This window comes from Gallinula chloropus (assembly GCF_964237585.1).
Source record: "Gallinula chloropus genome assembly, chromosome: Z".
NCBI lineage: Eukaryota > Metazoa > Chordata > Aves > Gruiformes > Rallidae > Gallinula > Gallinula chloropus.
This window is the reverse complement of record NC_140089.1, coordinates 29,957,889-29,976,180: the sequence shown is the minus strand read 5'-3', so window position 1 is coordinate 29,976,180 and position 18,292 is coordinate 29,957,889. Positions and strand designations below refer to the sequence as shown.

The following is an 18,292-nucleotide window of genomic DNA, read 5'->3' as shown; positions in this document are numbered from 1 at the left end:
ACTCACTCCAGTATAGTTTTGATGAGTGAGGAGCTGATGAAAGCCTTGTTACTTCATATGCAGAATAATACGGGTGCTTGATTTTGTCAACTTTACTATTTTGTGATATCTTAGAGAAATTACAAGCTATAGAAGGCAGACTGCAGCTTCTCAGAAAGAATAGGTCATTGTTTTATAAGAAGAAAAAGGTTCTCTTAAATGAAAGCAAAATTTACATCAAGTATCATCTCACAGTATCCCCACACATTAGGAGTTATCTAAGGATTAATTAAAAGGTCATGACAGTGAAACAATGCATTGTGTCCTGAGACTATAACAGTGAGGTACCCCCGCACTGCCATTCTACACCAAAAATCTGAAATCCAGACGCATGAAGAGAATATGGTCTTTTACCAGGTTGTACCTGTGCTTTTGGTAACAGCCAAAAGCGCCAACATAAACTAACCACTGGGCACCAACAGTGCTCTTCAACAGCAGGAGAACATGTACTTTTACCAAGCTGTGTCTGTGTTTTTGGTAACATAGAAATTCCTTCTTAATGCCCATGCACATTAATCAGGGGACAGCTGTAGTACTCAAAGTAGTAAAGTAGATTTGGCTAGGGAATTGAGATCTATTTTGCAGCCTGCCAAAGAAATTCCAAACTGTTTGGCAATGAAATATGACATGAGACTATGCTTAAGTATCCTCCATCTTGGTCTGAAGTGTCCAACAAGGAGAAGTCCATTGCTTGGGCCTTTCATTGTTTGATTCTGTGCAATGATCTTCTGTTAGCTCAGACTGATGTTTACCATTTCCTGATTCTTGATCTTCACAGGCTGCAGGTGGTATTTGCACAGCAGACGTGACATCTCTTGTGTAGGCATTTACTTCCCCTTCAGGAACAGAGTCTTGTTGGTTTGGATTATTGGATCTTTCAGATAAGCCAATATAGTCATGGTCAACAACTACCGCACCTTGTAACAAGTAATGGCTGTCTGTAAAAGAAAAGTAGCTGTTAAATCACACTCTTCTAGTTTACTGGGAGCTACACCTAAAGCATTATTGAGGTGCTAAGTTACTCCCATAAGAGGATGAGAATGTTTAAGTGACAGTAGTCTGATAATGCGAATTTCTTAATTCCACAGAGCATCAATTGTTTGGCTTGTATCTCATCGCACCCATAAAACAACACTTGTAGTGCACCACTTTAGGTTTGTCTTTGCTAGATCAATGAGTAGCTTGACATCTGCCATGGTCACCTATTGAACAAGTACCTTAAGTGGACGGGGACACAGGTTCTTCCATTTTGTGCAAACACAGAAAGCAACGCAGCTACTCCAAGCTCCTGCTGGGAAATCTGTGTGCAAGACACCCAAAACCCAAGCAAACAAAAAACCCCTAAAAACCAAAGAGCTTTATATAATTTAAAGGCAACAATGGTAATTGTCATTGTATAGTACTATTGCATTTTTCTTCTGATACATGGTTAGAGTGCTTGAATTTTCCAAATGAGTTCAGATAAAGTGAAACCAGTCTGACCAGACACATTTCAAGTGTAACTGTCAACGTGGTGCTAACAGTTCTATTTTGGAAGATGAAGTTAGGGCCTATCTTGCACACATGAAGACCCTAGTGTGCAATTAAGTGTTCTGTTAAATTAGAAGAGCTGTTCAACAGATAAATATCTCTATATAGGGGGCTACAAATGCCTTTGTGAGATGCAGGTCTGAAAAGGGACCTTTTTGGGGCTACTATAGTGTTGAAACTGCACTTTTCTAGCCACGTTTCTTAACAGACGTTTCTGCCTATTTGCACTCCTGAGTAATTTCAGCATGGGACCCAGAGGCATTCTCAAGTTTAACATTTAAATCAAACTACACTTAAAAAAGAAAAAAAATGTTGCTTCAGACTTATAAACATGTGCATAAGGTATCCTGGACCCTCTGCCTGGCTGTAAAGACAAGCAGGTAGCAAGCAACCCAGGTACACCCAGACTGTGAATCTTTGATGCCTGTACCAAAAGCTCTATCCATGCACTGATTCAGGGTTTCAAGGAATCGTCAAGGTTGGAAAAGACCTTCAGGATCATCAAGTCCAACCATCAGCCCTGCACTGCCATAACCTCTGATCTGTCTCCCAAAGCACATCTGCCCATTTTGTGAATGGCTGCAGGGACAGTGATTCCACCACCTCCCTGGGCAGCCTGTTCCAATGCTGCACCACTCTTTCCTTGAAGCTATTTTTCCTAATATCCAATCTGAACCTCCCCTGGCACAACTTGAGGCCATTTCCTCTTGTCCTATCGCTAGTCACTAGGGAGAAGAGGCCAAGACCTGCCTCACTACAACCTCCTTTCATGCCTGTGATTTCCTGGATCATCTTTCCATCCGTTCTTATATGGGGGTTACATTGGCTGATTTCTAACCTGCTGTTACCTCTCCAGCCAGCCGGGACTGCTGATAAAGGATGGAAGTTGGCTTGGTAAGCAACCCCACCAGCTCCTTCAGCACATTTGGGTGCATCCCATGCAGTCTCAGAGATTGTATACATTTAGATGGTGTAGCAGGTCACTGACCATCTCCTCCAGGATTGGGGCAGGTGGGGTTGTTTGTGTCTGTGTCTTCAGCCCCAGTGTTATGAAAGGTTATGAAAAAAATACCTTGCTTTCAATTTCCCATTCTTTCATTGAGGGTCACAGTGCTACTGGGAATCACATTTAGGAGAAAAAAAACAAACATAAGCAGCTGCTTTTTTCCCCCCAGAGAAGGGACTGAGAAGATGTAAGGAACTGGACAGACACCAAGGCCAGTGAAGGAGCCAGAGAGAAAGATTACCCTGCAGCTGGTGGGCAAACCCATGGTGGAGCAGGCTGTACCTCTGCAGCCCATGGATAATGACAGGGAGCATCTACAGCCCATGGAGAACCCCACGCTGGAGCAGGTAGAGACACCTGAAGGATGCTGATACCCTGTGGGAAGCCCATGCTGGAGCAAGCTCCTGGCAGCAAAACCTGCAGCCCGTGGAGAGACCAACCCACCATCAGAGCAGGTTTGCTGGGGGGCTTGTGACTCTGTAGGGGACCAGGCTGGAGCAGTCTGTGCCTGAAGGTCGGCACCCCATGGAGGGGAGCCATGCTGAGACACCTGGTGAGGAGTTGAAGCCCCAACAGAAAAGGCTCATGGAGAAGTTCATGGAGGACTGTCTCCCATGCATGGGTGGGACCCGACACTGGAGCAGGGGAAGGGTGTGAGGAATGCCCCCCTGGCTAAGAAGGAAAATAACTCATGCAGAACTGATGGAAACCCCATTCCCCCATTCCCTGCCCCTCCCTGTGCTGCAATGCAAGGGGAAAAAGGGAGAGAAATAATGAATGAAGTGCTAAGAAGGGAGGGTGTCCTGGTTTTGGTCAGGATAGAGTTAATTTCATTTGTAACAGTGGTTGGAATACTGTGTTTGAGAGTAAAAAATGGGAGTAGTGCTGATAACACCCTGATGTTTCTAGTTGCTGTCAGACAGTCAAGGACTTTCTCAGCTCTTCATGAGAAAGAAGGGGCGAAGCCAGGACAGGTGGCCCAACTGACCAAAGAGAGTATTCCACGCCAGTTACGTCCTGCCCAGGATATCGGGGGCTGACGGGAGGAAGGCCTGGGGGCTCCGGGACACGCGGTTCTTGGGGGACGGTCGGGTTCTGGGACGGCTCTGGGTGGCACGGCCTGACTTGTGTGGTTTGGTGAGAAACTGCATTGGGTATCAACAGCTTCATATATTTTTGCTTTAAAGTCCTGTTAGCATTGTTATATTGTATCTTTCTGTTATCTTACTAAACTATCCTTATCCCAACCCACGGGCCTCTTAATTTCTTGATTTTGGGGTTATTTGCCCCTTCCTCTTCTTTTTCCCTTCCCTTACTTCTCACACCCCCCCCACCCCCCCCTTCCCTTTAACCTGCTCTTTTCCTTTAAGGAGCAGGCAGCTGCGTGGATCTTGACCCTCAGCCGGGGTGAAACCACAACAGAGGGGTAAGGGAAGGTGCTTTAAGATCTGGTCACACTTCTCATTACCCGACTCCGGTGTCACTGGCTGTGCAGTGTAGTGTCATAAATTAGTTTTCTTTCCTTCACTCCATGTTGAGTCTGTTTCGCCCGTGATGCTGATTGTGAAATGATCGACACCTGAGCCTCTCAATAGATATTTTCTCCCCTGTCCAGCTGAAAAGGGGAGTGATAGAGCAACTTTGGTGGGCATCTGGCCTCCAGCCAGTGTCAAACCACCACAGGCTTTAGAGGATACTCTTTTGTAGTTAAAAAATAAAAAACATTTAAGTCTAAGTTCTAATATCTGCTCTAGTCAGGCTAAGAAAAAAGGATTAGGCTTCCACTACAAAATAAATGTGAATCCCATCTACATCAAAACAGAAACTCAGTCAGAAAATGTTTTTTCATACAGTTCAGCCTAATTATACTTGTAGCATGTTTTCACCAGCCAGCATGAACAAGGCCAAACCACAGATTAGAGGCGTCTTTAACGGAAGTTATTTTAAAATGTACTTCAAGCACAATTAGCTCTCTTTCATGCTCCTTTGCATAGGGTTTGAAGCCATTCACACTCACTGTTCTCCTTAATGAAAACTGTTATTACTACATTATTACCCAGTATTACTTTAATTCACACTGGTGAGTGAATGGTACTTGCTCAGTCTGATAACCTAACACCAAGACGTGAGAGAAAAGCAAAAACCAGAGAAATCTGTAACACACACACACATATATACCTTTTTCACTGGACCCTCTTACATATGGCTTGAGGTGAGACATCTTGATGGGTCTTTTCAACCTCAATCCTGTGGCATCTCTTAATATTGCACAGCCATTTTCTGTGATGTAATCGATAATGCAGGGACCAACCCATTCCGACTGGAAACGACCATCTTTCCACCAATTTTTTCTTTGCCTGAGGACTTCATGACCAACTTTAAGTCGAAGGGTATTTAACTGCTTTGGCTTCCTTCTGCCAGCAATTTTGCTTCTGTGTTTTTGTTCAGCTGAAGTGTTTTTCTCTGTCTGCAGAAAGATACATATAAATTACATTTTATTTTTCCAAAAGTAATGATGGATTTTCATAACCTGGGTTAATACTGCATAAGCATAACATTTAGCTGGTTTGTATGTTCATAACATGCAGAGCTGGAGAGTTGTGAAGAAATTGAGTTTATCTTCATAAATCAATAGGCAGTTGTTTACAGGGCTGTGTATCTATGGAAGCTCTAAGCCAGATACAAATCTTTTGGCAATAGGCCTCTTTTGAGATTACATATAGGTACACTAGAATCTAGGGATCACGGGCACAGGAAAACACAACCAACCACTCCCAACCCCCACCCCCCATAAACCCCACTCTGCTTTAAAAGGTTAGTTATACTTTATATTTCATGACTTTCCATCTTTATATCTTCAGTCAATTTACTAGTAGAAGTTGAAACTGTAACATTTACCTGGTCATCTGAGGTTTTCTCTTCTTCCAGTGCTTGACTCGCTTTTTTAGTTGCCTCAAATATTTTGGCAAATATACTGTATTCTCCTTCCATACATATATTCATTGGCTCAACATGTGGGTTACGATTAAACATTTGGAAGTACGGGGTGGTTTGATCTGGCTCCTATTTAAATGGGGAGCAAAAAGCGAGTGAATTTAGCGCACACGACTGCAGGTATCACAGCAGACTTCAGTCAAAGGAGGAGGAACCTTCACATACCAAATTTGTCAAATTGAAAGCATAGGCAATAGCAGACAAATGTTCATCCCAATCACTTGGATGGTCAGTACAGTATTTGTTAAGGAAAGCTTTGATTGTCTTGCATGTTCTCTCATTTATATCATCTGTTTGAGGATAAGACAATACAATTTGTTTCATTCCAAATAGTGCACACAGTTCTTCATTTATCTTCAAGTGAAAAGAAAAAACAAAACAGTTACAAATGTTTCCCTCTTCTGTATCACTGTTCTTGATATGATGGCAACTCAACAAAAGTCATACATACACATTCCCACCAAACATCCCAGGGTTGAGAGCTAAAGGAATCCATCAGCATGGCTTACAAGCCAGTTATTGATGGTTCCTAAACACATTTCTGCCACTGACTCAATTTCTCATTTCCTCTGTACCATAGTCTTATGATTTCATCATCTCTGAGAGGATCAAAGTGTGATGAGGTCTTCATAATCACCACAGGCTGATGTAAAAAATACCCTTAGCTATCTGCTATACTGGACAGTACAGATGAATGAAATGCAGCACATTGGCATGTGAAAGTTTGTGCCAGTTCAACTGAGTGACAAAACCAGGAAATCATTTTGCTTTGTTCTTTATCCAAAGAATAAAGTAATGGGAAACATTGCATAGTGTTAAAATTGCAAACATTTAGTTTGTAATTTTGTGTGCTTTTTTTAGTTAAAAAAATTAATCTTTTTCAAAAATGTTCTGAAATTCAGATTTAAGGGGAGAATGTATTTTTTCCACGAAAAAAAACAAAGAAGAAACCAACCACAGGAAGTCTTACCTGGTGAACAAGCTCCTTCCCTTGATCAATAGGCATTTTTTGAGGTGGTCCATATAAGAAGGACACATTTATGATTGCCTTAGCAATTTCAGTTGCTGAAGTGTCATGCAGGGGCAATATAACAGCCCATCTTGTAAACAAATCTGTCATAATTATGATATACTTGTGGCTTTTCTTGGTAACATCAAGAGGTCCCATTAGGTCTATAGTGACTGCTGTCCATGGGTCCTCTGCTTTGATAGGGTGTGTTTTGGGTGCTGTGGTGGTTGTGTTCTTTGCCACTTGGCAGTGCTGGCATGCATAAACCTAGTTTAAAAACCAAGGAAGACACTATCAATAAAAAGCAATCTTAAAGGTTTAAGACAATCAGCAGGATAACACATCTCCACTATTCCTCTGTAAGTTCATGGAACCTTTAAGGTTGGAAAAGACCAAAGATAATCATGTCCAACCGTCTGTCCGGTACCACGTCAATTAAACCATGTCCTGAACTGCTACATCTACATGGTTTTTGGAAGACCTCCAGGGTAGGTGACTCCACCAGCTCTCTTGGCAGATGGTTCCAATGCCTGACCACTTTCAGTGCAGAAATTTTTCCTAATGCCTAATCTAAACCTCCCCAGCACAACTAGAGACTATCCTCTGATCCTATTGCTAGTTACTTGGGAGAAGGGACCAACATCCACCTGGCTACATTCTCCTTTCAGGAGAGCAATAAAAGCCTCCTCTTCTCCAGGCTAAACAACCCCAGTTTCCTCAGCCACTGCTTGTAAGACGTGCTCCAAACCCCTTACCAGCTTCACTGTCCTTCTCTGGACCCACTCCAGCAGCTCAATGTCCTTCTTGTACCATGGGGCCCAAAACCAAACACAGGACTCAAAGCAGGGCCTCACCAGAGCAGAGTAGAGGGCACAATCACTTCCCTACTCCTGCTGGCCACATCGTTCCTGATACAGGCCAGGATGCTGCTGGCCTCCTGGCCACCAAGGCACAGAAGGTAGGTCAGACCAGACAAATCAAAACATTTTATCATCTTTCTTATTTGTCATCTCTGGATTTTTCAGACCCAGCACAAAACTAAAACAACAGTAAAGGCCAGGATAAGGACACATGTAGAAATTCATAGTTGCACCTGCTTCATCCTGAAAGCACCATGCTTTGCCAAGTCCACAATATACATTTTAAAGGAAGTATATGAAATAGGTGGGATTGAAAGAAGATCCCAATCATTCCCATTTGGTGCTATGCTGTGGCTGAAAACTTTGGGTAGTATACATGATCTTCCATGCATAACATAGATTTGCCTTATCTACAAAACAGAGCCCCTTTGTCCAACTCTGAATGGGAAGTAAGACTCGCTTTCAGTTCAGGTTACAGTTGTGCATGTACTCCAAGTATCCAGGTAATGCAGAAAGCTGATTACCACAGTAATTTGGTGTAAGACATTTGCATGCAGTTTCCTCAAGGATGACATCCATATCTTTGGGTCAAGAAGGAACCTTCCCAGGTAGTGATTTGCTTAACTATTTCCTGAACACACCTAACTGTAAGGCAGCATTTTCATACTCTTGTCTGCCAGCAGCGACTCTGGCCCCATACGCTTGATGGTACACTGCATCCTAGCAAAGATACGCAAGAGTCCTCGCAAAAGAAATACACCTCAGAGAGCAAGTGCCATGCACACTTACTGGCATGGCCCCAGCAATATGCAGTACTAAAAGGAAAAAAGGAAACAAAAAGAGGAAGCACTGAGAAATTGCAAGCCTCTGTTTCATCATCAGGAAGCCGCATAAGCCAGACAATTATAAAATGCTTGTAACACACTATATAAAAGAGCCCTGTAGATATGAAGCCATACCCACTGCTTGACGTCATTTGTTACAGAGGTCCAGTAGTAATTAGATTCCACTAAAGTCAGTGTCCTTGATATGCCATGGTGAGTGCCAGCAGAGTTTTCATGGCATTTCTCAAGCACCTTTTTCTTCTCTTCATCTGAGACAATTACCAGGCGCAATTGTTTTCTATCTTTCCCAACATAGAACAATTTATTTTCTGAAAAAAAGAAAAGTACCAGAAAATTATATGCAAGTGCTTTGGTCTTACTTTTAGTCTACTGAACTTTTAGTTTACTGAACTGCTCAGGCCATGATTCAGTACAGAATTTATTAAATCAACATCATTTCACTTCTGTATAAACACAGCTTTTTGTAAACAAATAAATGCTTTGTTTCATCTGAAGAGCTAATTGTTCACTTATGTTTATTAATCTGGACATGAGGTGTTAGAAAGGCAAGTGAGAGTGCGAACAACGGTCCTAAAGGAAACCTGACTACAACATAATCTAATGCCAAGGGTGAGAAGGGGTGGGAAGATGTGTTATGAAACTTACTGTCTGCCTGTCAGCAACCTGACTTTGTGTTCACAAATTTAACTCCTTCCTGCCTTCTCTTCACATAGACATGGAGATTTGATGAGGCTGAGCAGACTACAAAGGGATGTAGTCAAGCTGTGAAGATCCCTTTGACTCCCTGCAGGGATGCAGTGGAGCTGTGAAGGGCCATAAGGCTCCAGAGTGACAGATGACAAAGCTATCCTTACACTTCTGCCCAGAGACACACAGCATCCTCTAGACCAGTTCAAGTATTCCTTGTCTACAGCTGCAGACTCCGATTTCCCTTTCATTAGTCCTTTGAATTCTGGATTGCAATGGCTACATATTGCCCCTGTACGCAGAACAAGCTTTGGCTTTTAGATGGATATATAAATCCCTCTTGGAAAGGACTGAAGAGACTGAGTTTCTGTAGTCATCCTGTTATATATTAATAAGGGTTAAGCAGAGCCCTTATTTCCTAGAGAATCTATATTAAAATCACAGTATGCTGCAGAGCAGGATCTTCCCCTCCCCCCCCCCCCCCCCCCCAGCAATTCTTCACATAAAAATCTATTTCCAGAGTAGTTTAAGAATATTTTTACCTTTGAAAACAAATTTTTTGGCTGCTCTCCTGATTCCACTTCTTTCACTTGATAATGTTGTAGGATGATACTCTCCTGTTCGCTTGTAGTGTGCAATCTGCTTCAGATGGAGCCCACCATTTTTCCCACTGCGGACCATTGCTAACCTGAACGAAATGCACAGTATTTGTTATATGGAGCAGCTGCCAGAGGAGCACACCTTCACTTTTTACTGGCTTCTCTGTAGTTCAGAGGCATCCTGACAGGGTGGCATCTGAGAGGATGTTACACCATCCACTGCACTCCTTTCAATATCCCCATGCTACCATCTTAAGCAATAAGGAACATTGCTTGACACGTTACTTTGTTTAATGCAAAGTTGCTTTTATCAACTTTAAAACTTCTAAACAATGGGGACTTCCACTGTATTCATTGGATGAGGGTGGGGAAATAAGACCCAAGAGAAAGAAATTGCTTTTCTCAGTCTTAAACATCTGGTTAGCTCTCAAATGCAGGTATGCTGAAAACTACGCATTCAAAGAGGCACCTTAGTTGGTAAAAACCACCAAGAAAACCCCAACCTGAACCAGACACATAAGAAAAAAAACTGTGTTTCTGTCTGGAGAGTTCTGTTCATTAATTCATCTCACAATTAGATTCTGAAGTCCCAAACCAGACTCCATATACAAGGTATCAATTCAAATGGGGCAACTTCCCTGCTTAATAAACTGTCATTAGTAAAATGCGTCATTGGTACAGGAAAAAATTAGGTCTAGCAAGAATAGCATCAAAATAATTACCAACTAATGACAAGCAGAAATATTCATGCAGGTTCCATGTGACTTATTTTTCCCCCAAATTGTCTCCAGCAGCAGTGAAGACGCAGATTGAACAGCGGTGTGGCCCTGCTTTAATTGATGCCTACCGGAGCAGGATCAGGCTTGAGGTCTGCCATGTCACAATTTCTTAATGAATTGTAGTTATCCACAGCATTAGGCAAATTTCTTCCTTATCCTGCCAGTGTCCCAAGACTAAACAATGCGACAACACACAGCCTGCTAAAAAGAATAATCAGTTTGTCTGCCATATCTGCAGATAATTACGGGGAAGTGACGGTCTCCTGTCTCTCTGGACCCCATGTTATCTAATTATACACTGGTGCTATTCAACAGCCAAGTGTCTCAGCCAGGTTCTTTATTTCTCAATGTATAGATTCTCACCTGCCTCTACTGGGAGTAGGAAGGAGGTAAAGAGCTCTGAAGAGCTATTAAGCCCGCTTTTATTTACTTTGTTTCCCCCAGAAAAAGCAAGTGCTGTATGTTATTTACAGAACATCCTATTTTATATGTAGATCTGGGTTAACATTGTTGTGTTCCAGGAATTTCGCATTCAAACAGTGACAAGACCTTTGCCCCACTTTGCACAACTTAGGCCTGACTTTCAAAACCAGCCAATTCTCCCATCATACAATACTAAAGTACACAAATTTTGTCCACTACAACCCTGCCTGTGAAGACAGATGGTGTTTCTGAACAAGGAAGGAGTAGAGCCCCAGAACACAGTACTCTTTCTAGTGATCTTGGCTGGCACAGCAGTTTCTCTACATCCATTACCACAAGCAAAAGCAACCCACTGAGTTGGTAAACCAGTTAACTAGCAGCAGAAGGGAAGGTGAGGCTACCATGATAAAACTAGTGTTTCTGTTGTTCTGAAGAAGTCAGTTACGTAGAATTTCTGACGGTAAAAGTACTTGTGAAATCAAGATGTCACGTCTGCCAAGGGCAGGTATTCAAGCATCATTCAGAGCTCTTCTGAAGGGCCAGCCTTGCAGAGCCACAGAGCCACAGAGGATTTCTCACACAAACACTGGGATGACGGATCATCTTGGCTTGATACAGCGTTTCAGGCATGGCAAGAAAGATGTTCCAGAACAATCTTTATTTTTCCAGTACCTTTTGCTTGTAAAACTCAAGCCTGAAACAGTGAATATTCTTCATGTAGTATATGGCTGTTGTTTCTAACAAAAGGAAGTTGCACAGCAGTAAGATACACCTGAGCAGGACCACAGCTTATACTTCAGCTAAACAAAAAATTGTATCTTCATTCCTGCAATGTCTGTTACATTACAGTAATTTTGGAAGACTGTATATAAGCCAACAAAGAAACAACACAATATGCCATATCCATATATATGTATTTAGTAGGATCCTGATCCAGAAAACTGTTACATGCATTAATAGTCTCATACATTGCTGCCTAAGATGACAAATAACAATCTTTCCTGGATATTTACTTTCCTATCTCCCCACTTGTGGAGGGGATTTTTCCTGCACTCCAATACCTCATTTACTTTGTATTGCTTATCTTAAAAAAGCCCAAACACCCAACAACCAAATATAAGAAAACCCCCATCAACAAACCCAACATCATACAATCTTCTGGCTTTGTTATTTCAAACAAACCTTTTTACTTCAGATATTGTGCATGCTAACTGTAGTGACACCCATCCTGTGTCTGGTAGTAAGTGTCTTCGATTTTTCTTATGACAGTAATCAATTCTCAACACCTTTGAAGCTGGGAACCAATACATTGCTTCAAAATAACGTATTTTCAGCAAAGGGAACAGAACTTCCATTTAACCAGGGCTCTTTCTGCTTTAGTTTCTTAGTCAAGGGTCACAACCCTGCGCAGCTGCTGTTGTGCTTCTCACTGTCCACTTCCAGCCCACCACCCATCACAGCCCAGACTGCAAAACCGTTTCTTCGGCTTTGAGCTTTTGACAGCAGACTACCTGCAATTCCTACCCGGGGGAGGAATGCCTCAGTGGGCCATGGACGCGCCTTTTCTAATCACAGCACTTCCAGGAACCTGCGAAGACGACAGGCACAATCACCTGCATCCCCGCCCGGCTCCTGCCGCTCCGCAGCGCCCTCGGGTTGTCTGGGGGATCTCCGCCTTAGAGCTTGACACCACCTAACAGCTCACTGTTGGAGAGGGTTCAGGGGAGGGCCACAAGGATGATTAGAGCCCTACAAAGAGAGGCTGAGGGAACTGGGCTTGTTCAGCCTGGAGAAGAGAAGGCTGCGGGGGGACCTCATTGCAGCCTCCCAGTACCTGAAGGGAGCTTATAGGCAGGAGGGGATTCGACTTTTTAAGAGCAGATAATGGCAGGACAAGGGGGAATGGACTAAAGCTAAAGGAGGGAAGGGTTAGATTAGATATTAGGGGGAAGTTTTTTACAGAGAGAGTGGTGAGGTGCTGGAACAGGCTGCCCGGAGAGGCAGTGGATTCCCCGTCCCTGGAGGTGTTCAAGACCAGGTTGGATGGGGCCCTGGGCAGCCTTGTGTAGCTCCAGGCCTGGAGGTTGGTGTCCCTGCCTGTGGCAGGGGGGTTGGAGCTCTATGATCCTTGGGGTCCCTTCCAACCCAGACCATTCTATCATTCTATGATTCTGGCTCCGCCAGAGCACACTCAGGTCTCGGCCGGGCAGGAGGCTGCACCGCGGGTTACAGCGGCACTGCCCTGGAGGCACAGGCAGGCAGAATCACACCTCCGCCCTCAGAGCCGCTGCGCCAGGCACCCCCCCGTCATTTACTGCGGCCGCCACGCGAGGGCAGGAGAGGCGGGCAGGCATGGCCCCCGCAGGGCGGGCAGGGCGCTGGGGCAGGCGCCAGTGCCGCGGAGCGGGTGGGCACGCTGAGCCGGGGGCGTACCGCCCACAGCGTCAGCCGTACCTCCCTGAAGCGCTTCCTCCGGAGAGGACGCCTGCCCATCCGTCCTCAGCATCCTCCGGTGCGGAGACGGCAGAACGCCAAGACCGCGCCCAAGCCCTGTTCCCGCCGGCCGCCGTGACTACGAACTCCAGCATGCAACGCGCCCGCCCAGGGTGACTAGGGGCCACCGCCACAACACCCCCTCACCCGCACAGGGGACGCTGGGAGCGGTAGTCCCAAATCGGCGCCAACCGGCGTGGCAAGCCTCACGCATGCGCAAAGCGACGTCGACGCGATCTTTTTCCTCCCCTCCCCCCCCCATCCGTCCCAACCCCCTTCTCTCGGCTCCGCGGCGAAACCGCTGGAACGTCGGGCGCCGCGGAGAGCTGCTGGGTCCCTAGGCACGCACCTGCTTCAGCGGAGGTATCGGCACGGCCAGTCCCCAGGGCTGCAGGCTACCAACTTAACCTTTCCTCGGCTGACTAACAGCAACAATGGCCCTTGCGCCCCGAGACTTATGTGGCGCCCCCGGAAGTGGCGGCAGGGTGGGGGCGGGCCGCGCGGCGGGGCGGGCCGCGCGGCGGCAGGAGGCGGGGGCGGTGCCTCCCCTCCTCAATGGGACGCGGGGGCGCAGGTGGCGGCACGCGCAGGTGAGGCAGTCTCGTCCCGTTGCCGCTCGGGGCCCTGTCCTTTCTCCTCCGCCATCCCCTCGCCTGCTCGGGCCGTGCTGAGGATGCCGGGTGGCTCGATCCTGCCGGCCGCGCGCCCCCTTCTAGGCGGGAGGCGGTGGACTGCGGTGGGGCGGGTCGTTCGTCGTCGTCGCCCCCATCCTCACCCCCTCCCCACCCCACCCCACCCCCCCCTCCGCCCCGGGCCGCGGCCTGGGGACCGGCGGCGGCTGCCGCTGCCCCGCGCCCCCAGCGCTCCCGCCCCTCCCGGGGAACCGGCGCCCGTTCTCGCCCCGGCGCGGCAGCTCCCGTGGTAGCAGGCGGAGGGGTGGCTCCCGGGGCCGGCCGCGCCGCGGGCTGTTGCCGGGGCTTCGCCGGGCGGCGGGCCCGGGCGCGGCAGAAGGGCGGCAGCCGCCGTGCCCTGCGGCGGCCACGGCTCTGAGCGGCTCCGCGGCGAGAAGCGGAGTCGCGGCTTACGCCGGTGGCGGGAGCCGCTTGGCCGGATCCGGTCGCGGTGCCTGGTGGCAGGATGGGCGGGCGGAACCCTTGCCGTCCTCTTTGTCTTCCGCGCGGGTCGGTTGGCTGCAGTCGTCGGTGGAGCGCGGTGGGCACGGGCGGCGGGCTCCGCCGTGCCGGCTGCGTGTGGCGGCTGCTGGCCGCGGGAGCAGCGGTGACATGTGCTGCGGTGTGCGGAGCTGCCAGAAAGGCAGGTGAAGCTTTTTTTGTCCGGTGAAGTTACATGGGGGGGAAAAGGCAGCGTTCCTAAACGGGGCGGAGGGGAAGGAGGGGGGGGGGGAGGTTAGGGTGTGATCCGACACCTCTTAACCGGCTGGATTTTTGCAGCAATCTGTTGCAAATCTGAAAGCGGGCGGAAAAATAAGTGTAAAATCTCTGTGGGCAAAGGAGATTGCTGTCTACCCGGTCATCAAGCTCGGAAGGAAAAGCAGCAGCAGCCCCAGAGCTGAGAATCGGTTACACTTCCTAACAAGAAAATCACCCAGCCAGTGAGAGGGGGTGGGAGAGAGACAGGGATACAGAGCGGCCTGTGTAGCGTTTCTCTTTGTTCTGGTGGTGTTTTCCTGAACATGGAGACTTCACTGAGTACTCTAAGTTTTGAATAATACAGTGGTTTTTGGCTTTTGTATTGTTGCCCTGTAGTAGTTGATCTTTTTAGTTAGCCGCTCTCTTCCTACAAGCAGGAAGAACAGGGGAGATAAGCGTCATGACCACAGTGAGATAAGTGGTTTTCTTTCTCTTCCGAACCACTTTTATCTACTGCCCTAAGTTGACAAGCTGCAGTTATCTGTTACAGTGTTATTGCATTGTTGTATCTAAGTGATGTTCCTGTTTTGTCTATTTAAACTGCTCCATTCCCATCTCTTCTGCATCCCTTCAACATCATTCATCTCATTTTCTCACCAAGCTTGCTACTAGAAGAATTTTTTTTTTTCCCTGAGATATCCAAATTCCCACAGAATCTTCCTTTGCTTTGGTGGAAACATGCATGGTTGTAATGAGAGGCAGCCAAACCTATCACTTTAAACAAGTTTTGATTCGACCAACAGCAAATCTATTTTTGCTGTGTAGAACTTGTTTCGACATGAGCATTTGACTCATACAATATTCCACTTTTATGGTTCAGTATGTGAGAAAGAGAAATTTTTATACTGCTTGGCTTGTTTTGGTTGGCTGTGTTTTATTTCTGTGGAGGAGAATTTCATCCTTTTGTTAGCTGTGCTTAGAACAGATCAGGCCTCCAGAGGCTAAGCCCAGTGAACTTTGGTACAGAATTGTTTTACAAAAACTTTCTCATGTCTGTAAAGTTGAAGTAGCAAGTTATTTATGACATTATGGAGAAGCTATTCTGACACCTCTGAGTGGGGTCTGTAAAGGTTTGGGAGCCAGCCTTTCTTGAAACACTTGAGCTTGCCACAGATACAAGTGACTTTATGTGATGTACTTGACAAGGTTTGATTTAGAAAGGAACGTGGAGGTTAATGAATATGAAGGTTATCTGTTCTGTGGCTGTGCAGGAGATACTTGTAAAGCATGCCAGCTGTCAGTTTGTAGTACTGTTTGCCAGTCTAAACTAAATACTGTCTTTCTATCTTGAAGGGAAGATAGTGATGTTTACCAGACAAGTTTATGAAGACTTATTTAAGACCTTTCTGACGCTTCTGTTGAGGGGTGGTAATGCTTAATTTTGCTGTTTATGATGGCTGAAGAGTTGAAAGATACCTTGTGATAGTTAGTGCAGTGTTTGGGGCTAAAACTTGGGAGTTTTAGCAGCTGTCATTACATGTGTTGAAAAGTCACGTTTCTGCTGGTGAGATATTGGGGGAAAGTAAGATATTTGAGCAAAGAATTTGGTAAGGCAATGATTAAGGTACTTGCATTGAAAAGTTACTTCACTTTAGGCTCACTAATCTTAAATGACTGGAAATATTTTGCTTAGCTAACTGTATAATTGCTAGGAAAGAAAGCAAACATAGGGAAATCAGCCAGGAAATTACTGTTTGGAAACTGTAACAGTTGTGCTTTAAGAATAGAAATCTCATTCATCAACAACCTGAAGGGCATGTCTCTCCCAGTTGCAAAGCTGGCTTCTTAACGGAATCCTTGTACACATGGCATGGTATAACACAAGGTTTTTTTGTCCCCCAGGCTAAGCTACTATAATATAAAGGGTAAGGTTGAGCACTTACTTTAGGCACAAACTTTTTGATGGCATGCTTGTCGGAAAATAATTCATGTCCCCAGGAGAAGATTTAGGCAGTTGCAATTGGCTAGCCTAGCTCTACAGCATTTCAAGAAATGTGAGTGCCTCTCTGAGTAACACTGATGAGAGGTGTTTGCAGGAGGAAATGCCAGTATGGTGGGTATTTCTGGATTCCAGTTGCTTCAAAGTGTAGGTGCCTCATGGGTTAGAATTTGCACTTTAGGTACCTGCCTTCTGCTTGGAATCCAGAGCAGCAGGCCCTCTCCTGCAGGAAAAAAAGCTTGCTTAGTGGCCACCTTTAAAGAAGACTAGTGGTCTGTGGGGAAAATGAAACTGGGTTTTGGTAGCCTAATAGATCAGTTGAATGGAACAGGACGACTCTTGTTTCTGTTCCCTCCTGTCTCGGTGGTTTCATGTCCGTGTTTTCTGTTTATCAGAAAAATATTCCTAACCACCACACAGAAAAAAGTGTTGGTAGAAGCAGCTCTGTGCACGCATTGCTGCTGAAGGGGGAGTGCACATAACAGTGCAATAATTTATTCTTTTTTCCTAGGAGATACATTTGGAGCACTGTGGTGATTTGACCTTGACCTAGGTGCCTACCCAGCCACTCTATCACTCCTTTTCCATCCACAGGGCAGAGGAAGAAACTGTGACAAAAACTTGTCAATTGTGATAAGGGCAAGGAGATCACTTGCCAGCTCCCCTCACAGGCCAAACAGGCTTGGTTTGGGGAAATGAATTTATTACCCATTAAACAGTACTACAAGAAAAAAGTCTCCAACAACTTTCCCTCGCTGCTCCTTTCTTCCCAGGCTCAACTTCACTTATCCCCCTCAAGCCATGCAGGGGGAGGGGGGATGGGGACTCTGGTCAGTTCATAACACTTTGTCTCCCACATTTGTTCCTTCTCAGGCTCTTCCCCTGCTGCAGTGGGGGGGGTTCCTTCCATGGGAAGCAGTCTTCACTCAGTCTTCCCTCTTCTTGGTGGGATGGGAAGGAGAATAGAAGGAAAAAGGTAAAACTTGTAGATTAGGATAAGGAGGGTTTCCTGGGACAGCAAAGGAAGAGAAAAATAACAACAAAAAGAGGATGATACACAGCATTTTCCCACAGCATTCTGCTGGAGAAACTGGCTGCTTATGGCTTGGATGCGTGTACTCTTTACGGGGAAAAAAAACTGTCTGGGTGGCTTGGCCCAAAGAGGTGTGAATGGAGTTAAATCCAGTTGCCAGCCAGCCAGAGGTGGTGTTCCACAGGGCTCAGTACTGGGGCCAGTTCTGTTAAATAGCTTTATCAGTGATCTGGACAAGGAGATCGAGTGTACCTGTAGTAAATTTGCAGAGGGCACCAAGTTTTGTGGGAGTGTTGATGTGCTTGAAGTTAAGAAGACTCTAAGCTGGATCAGTGGGCTGAGGCCATCTAGTTATATGAAGTTCTACAAAACCAAGTGCCAGCTCCTGCACTTGGGTCATGACAACCCCGTGCAACACCACAGGCCAGAGGAGGAGTGGCTGGAAAGCTGCCCAGTGCAAAAGGACCTGTGGGTGCTGGTTGACATCTGGCTGAATGTGAGCCAGCAGTGTTCCCAGGTGGCCAGTAGGCTAAGAGTGTCCTGGCTCGTATCAGGAATAGTGTGGCCAGCAGGAGTAGGGAAAGGACTGTGCCCCTGTACTCGGCACTGGTTAAGACTGCATCTCA

General features: G+C 46.1%; 1 protein-coding gene across 1 annotated transcript; it reads right to left on the bottom strand.

Annotated features, from left to right (window-relative positions):
* Positions 1 to 670: 670 nt before the first annotated feature.
* GIN1 (gypsy retrotransposon integrase 1) lies at positions 671 to 9,658 on the bottom strand. Its single transcript, XM_084278153.1, has 7 exons — positions 9,513 to 9,658; positions 8,398 to 8,591; positions 6,540 to 6,845; positions 5,735 to 5,923; positions 5,474 to 5,638; positions 4,754 to 5,042; positions 671 to 977 (listed from the first exon to the last, which is right to left on the bottom strand). Exons 1-7 carry the CDS (start codon positions 9,649 to 9,651, stop codon positions 679 to 681), a joined length of 1,581 nt encoding a protein of 526 aa, XP_084134279.1. The 5' UTR covers positions 9,652 to 9,658; the 3' UTR covers positions 671 to 678.
* Between the last annotated feature and the right edge of the window lie 8,634 nt (positions 9,659 to 18,292).

Excerpts from the sequence above, each read along its gene's own strand:
- GIN1 (XM_084278153.1), bottom strand. The coding sequence starts at position 9,651 with ATGGTCCGCAGTGGGAAAAATGGTGGGCTCCATCTGAAGCAGATTGCA. Across the intron at positions 5,924-6,539 it reads GGAAGGAGCTTGTTCACCAG|ATAAATGAAGAACTGTGTGC; the intron begins GTAAGACTTCCT and ends TTTCACTTGAAG. Across the intron at positions 978-4,753 it reads AAGAGGGTCCAGTGAAAAAG|ACAGCCATTACTTGTTACAA; the intron begins GTATATATGTGT and ends TTTCTTTTACAG.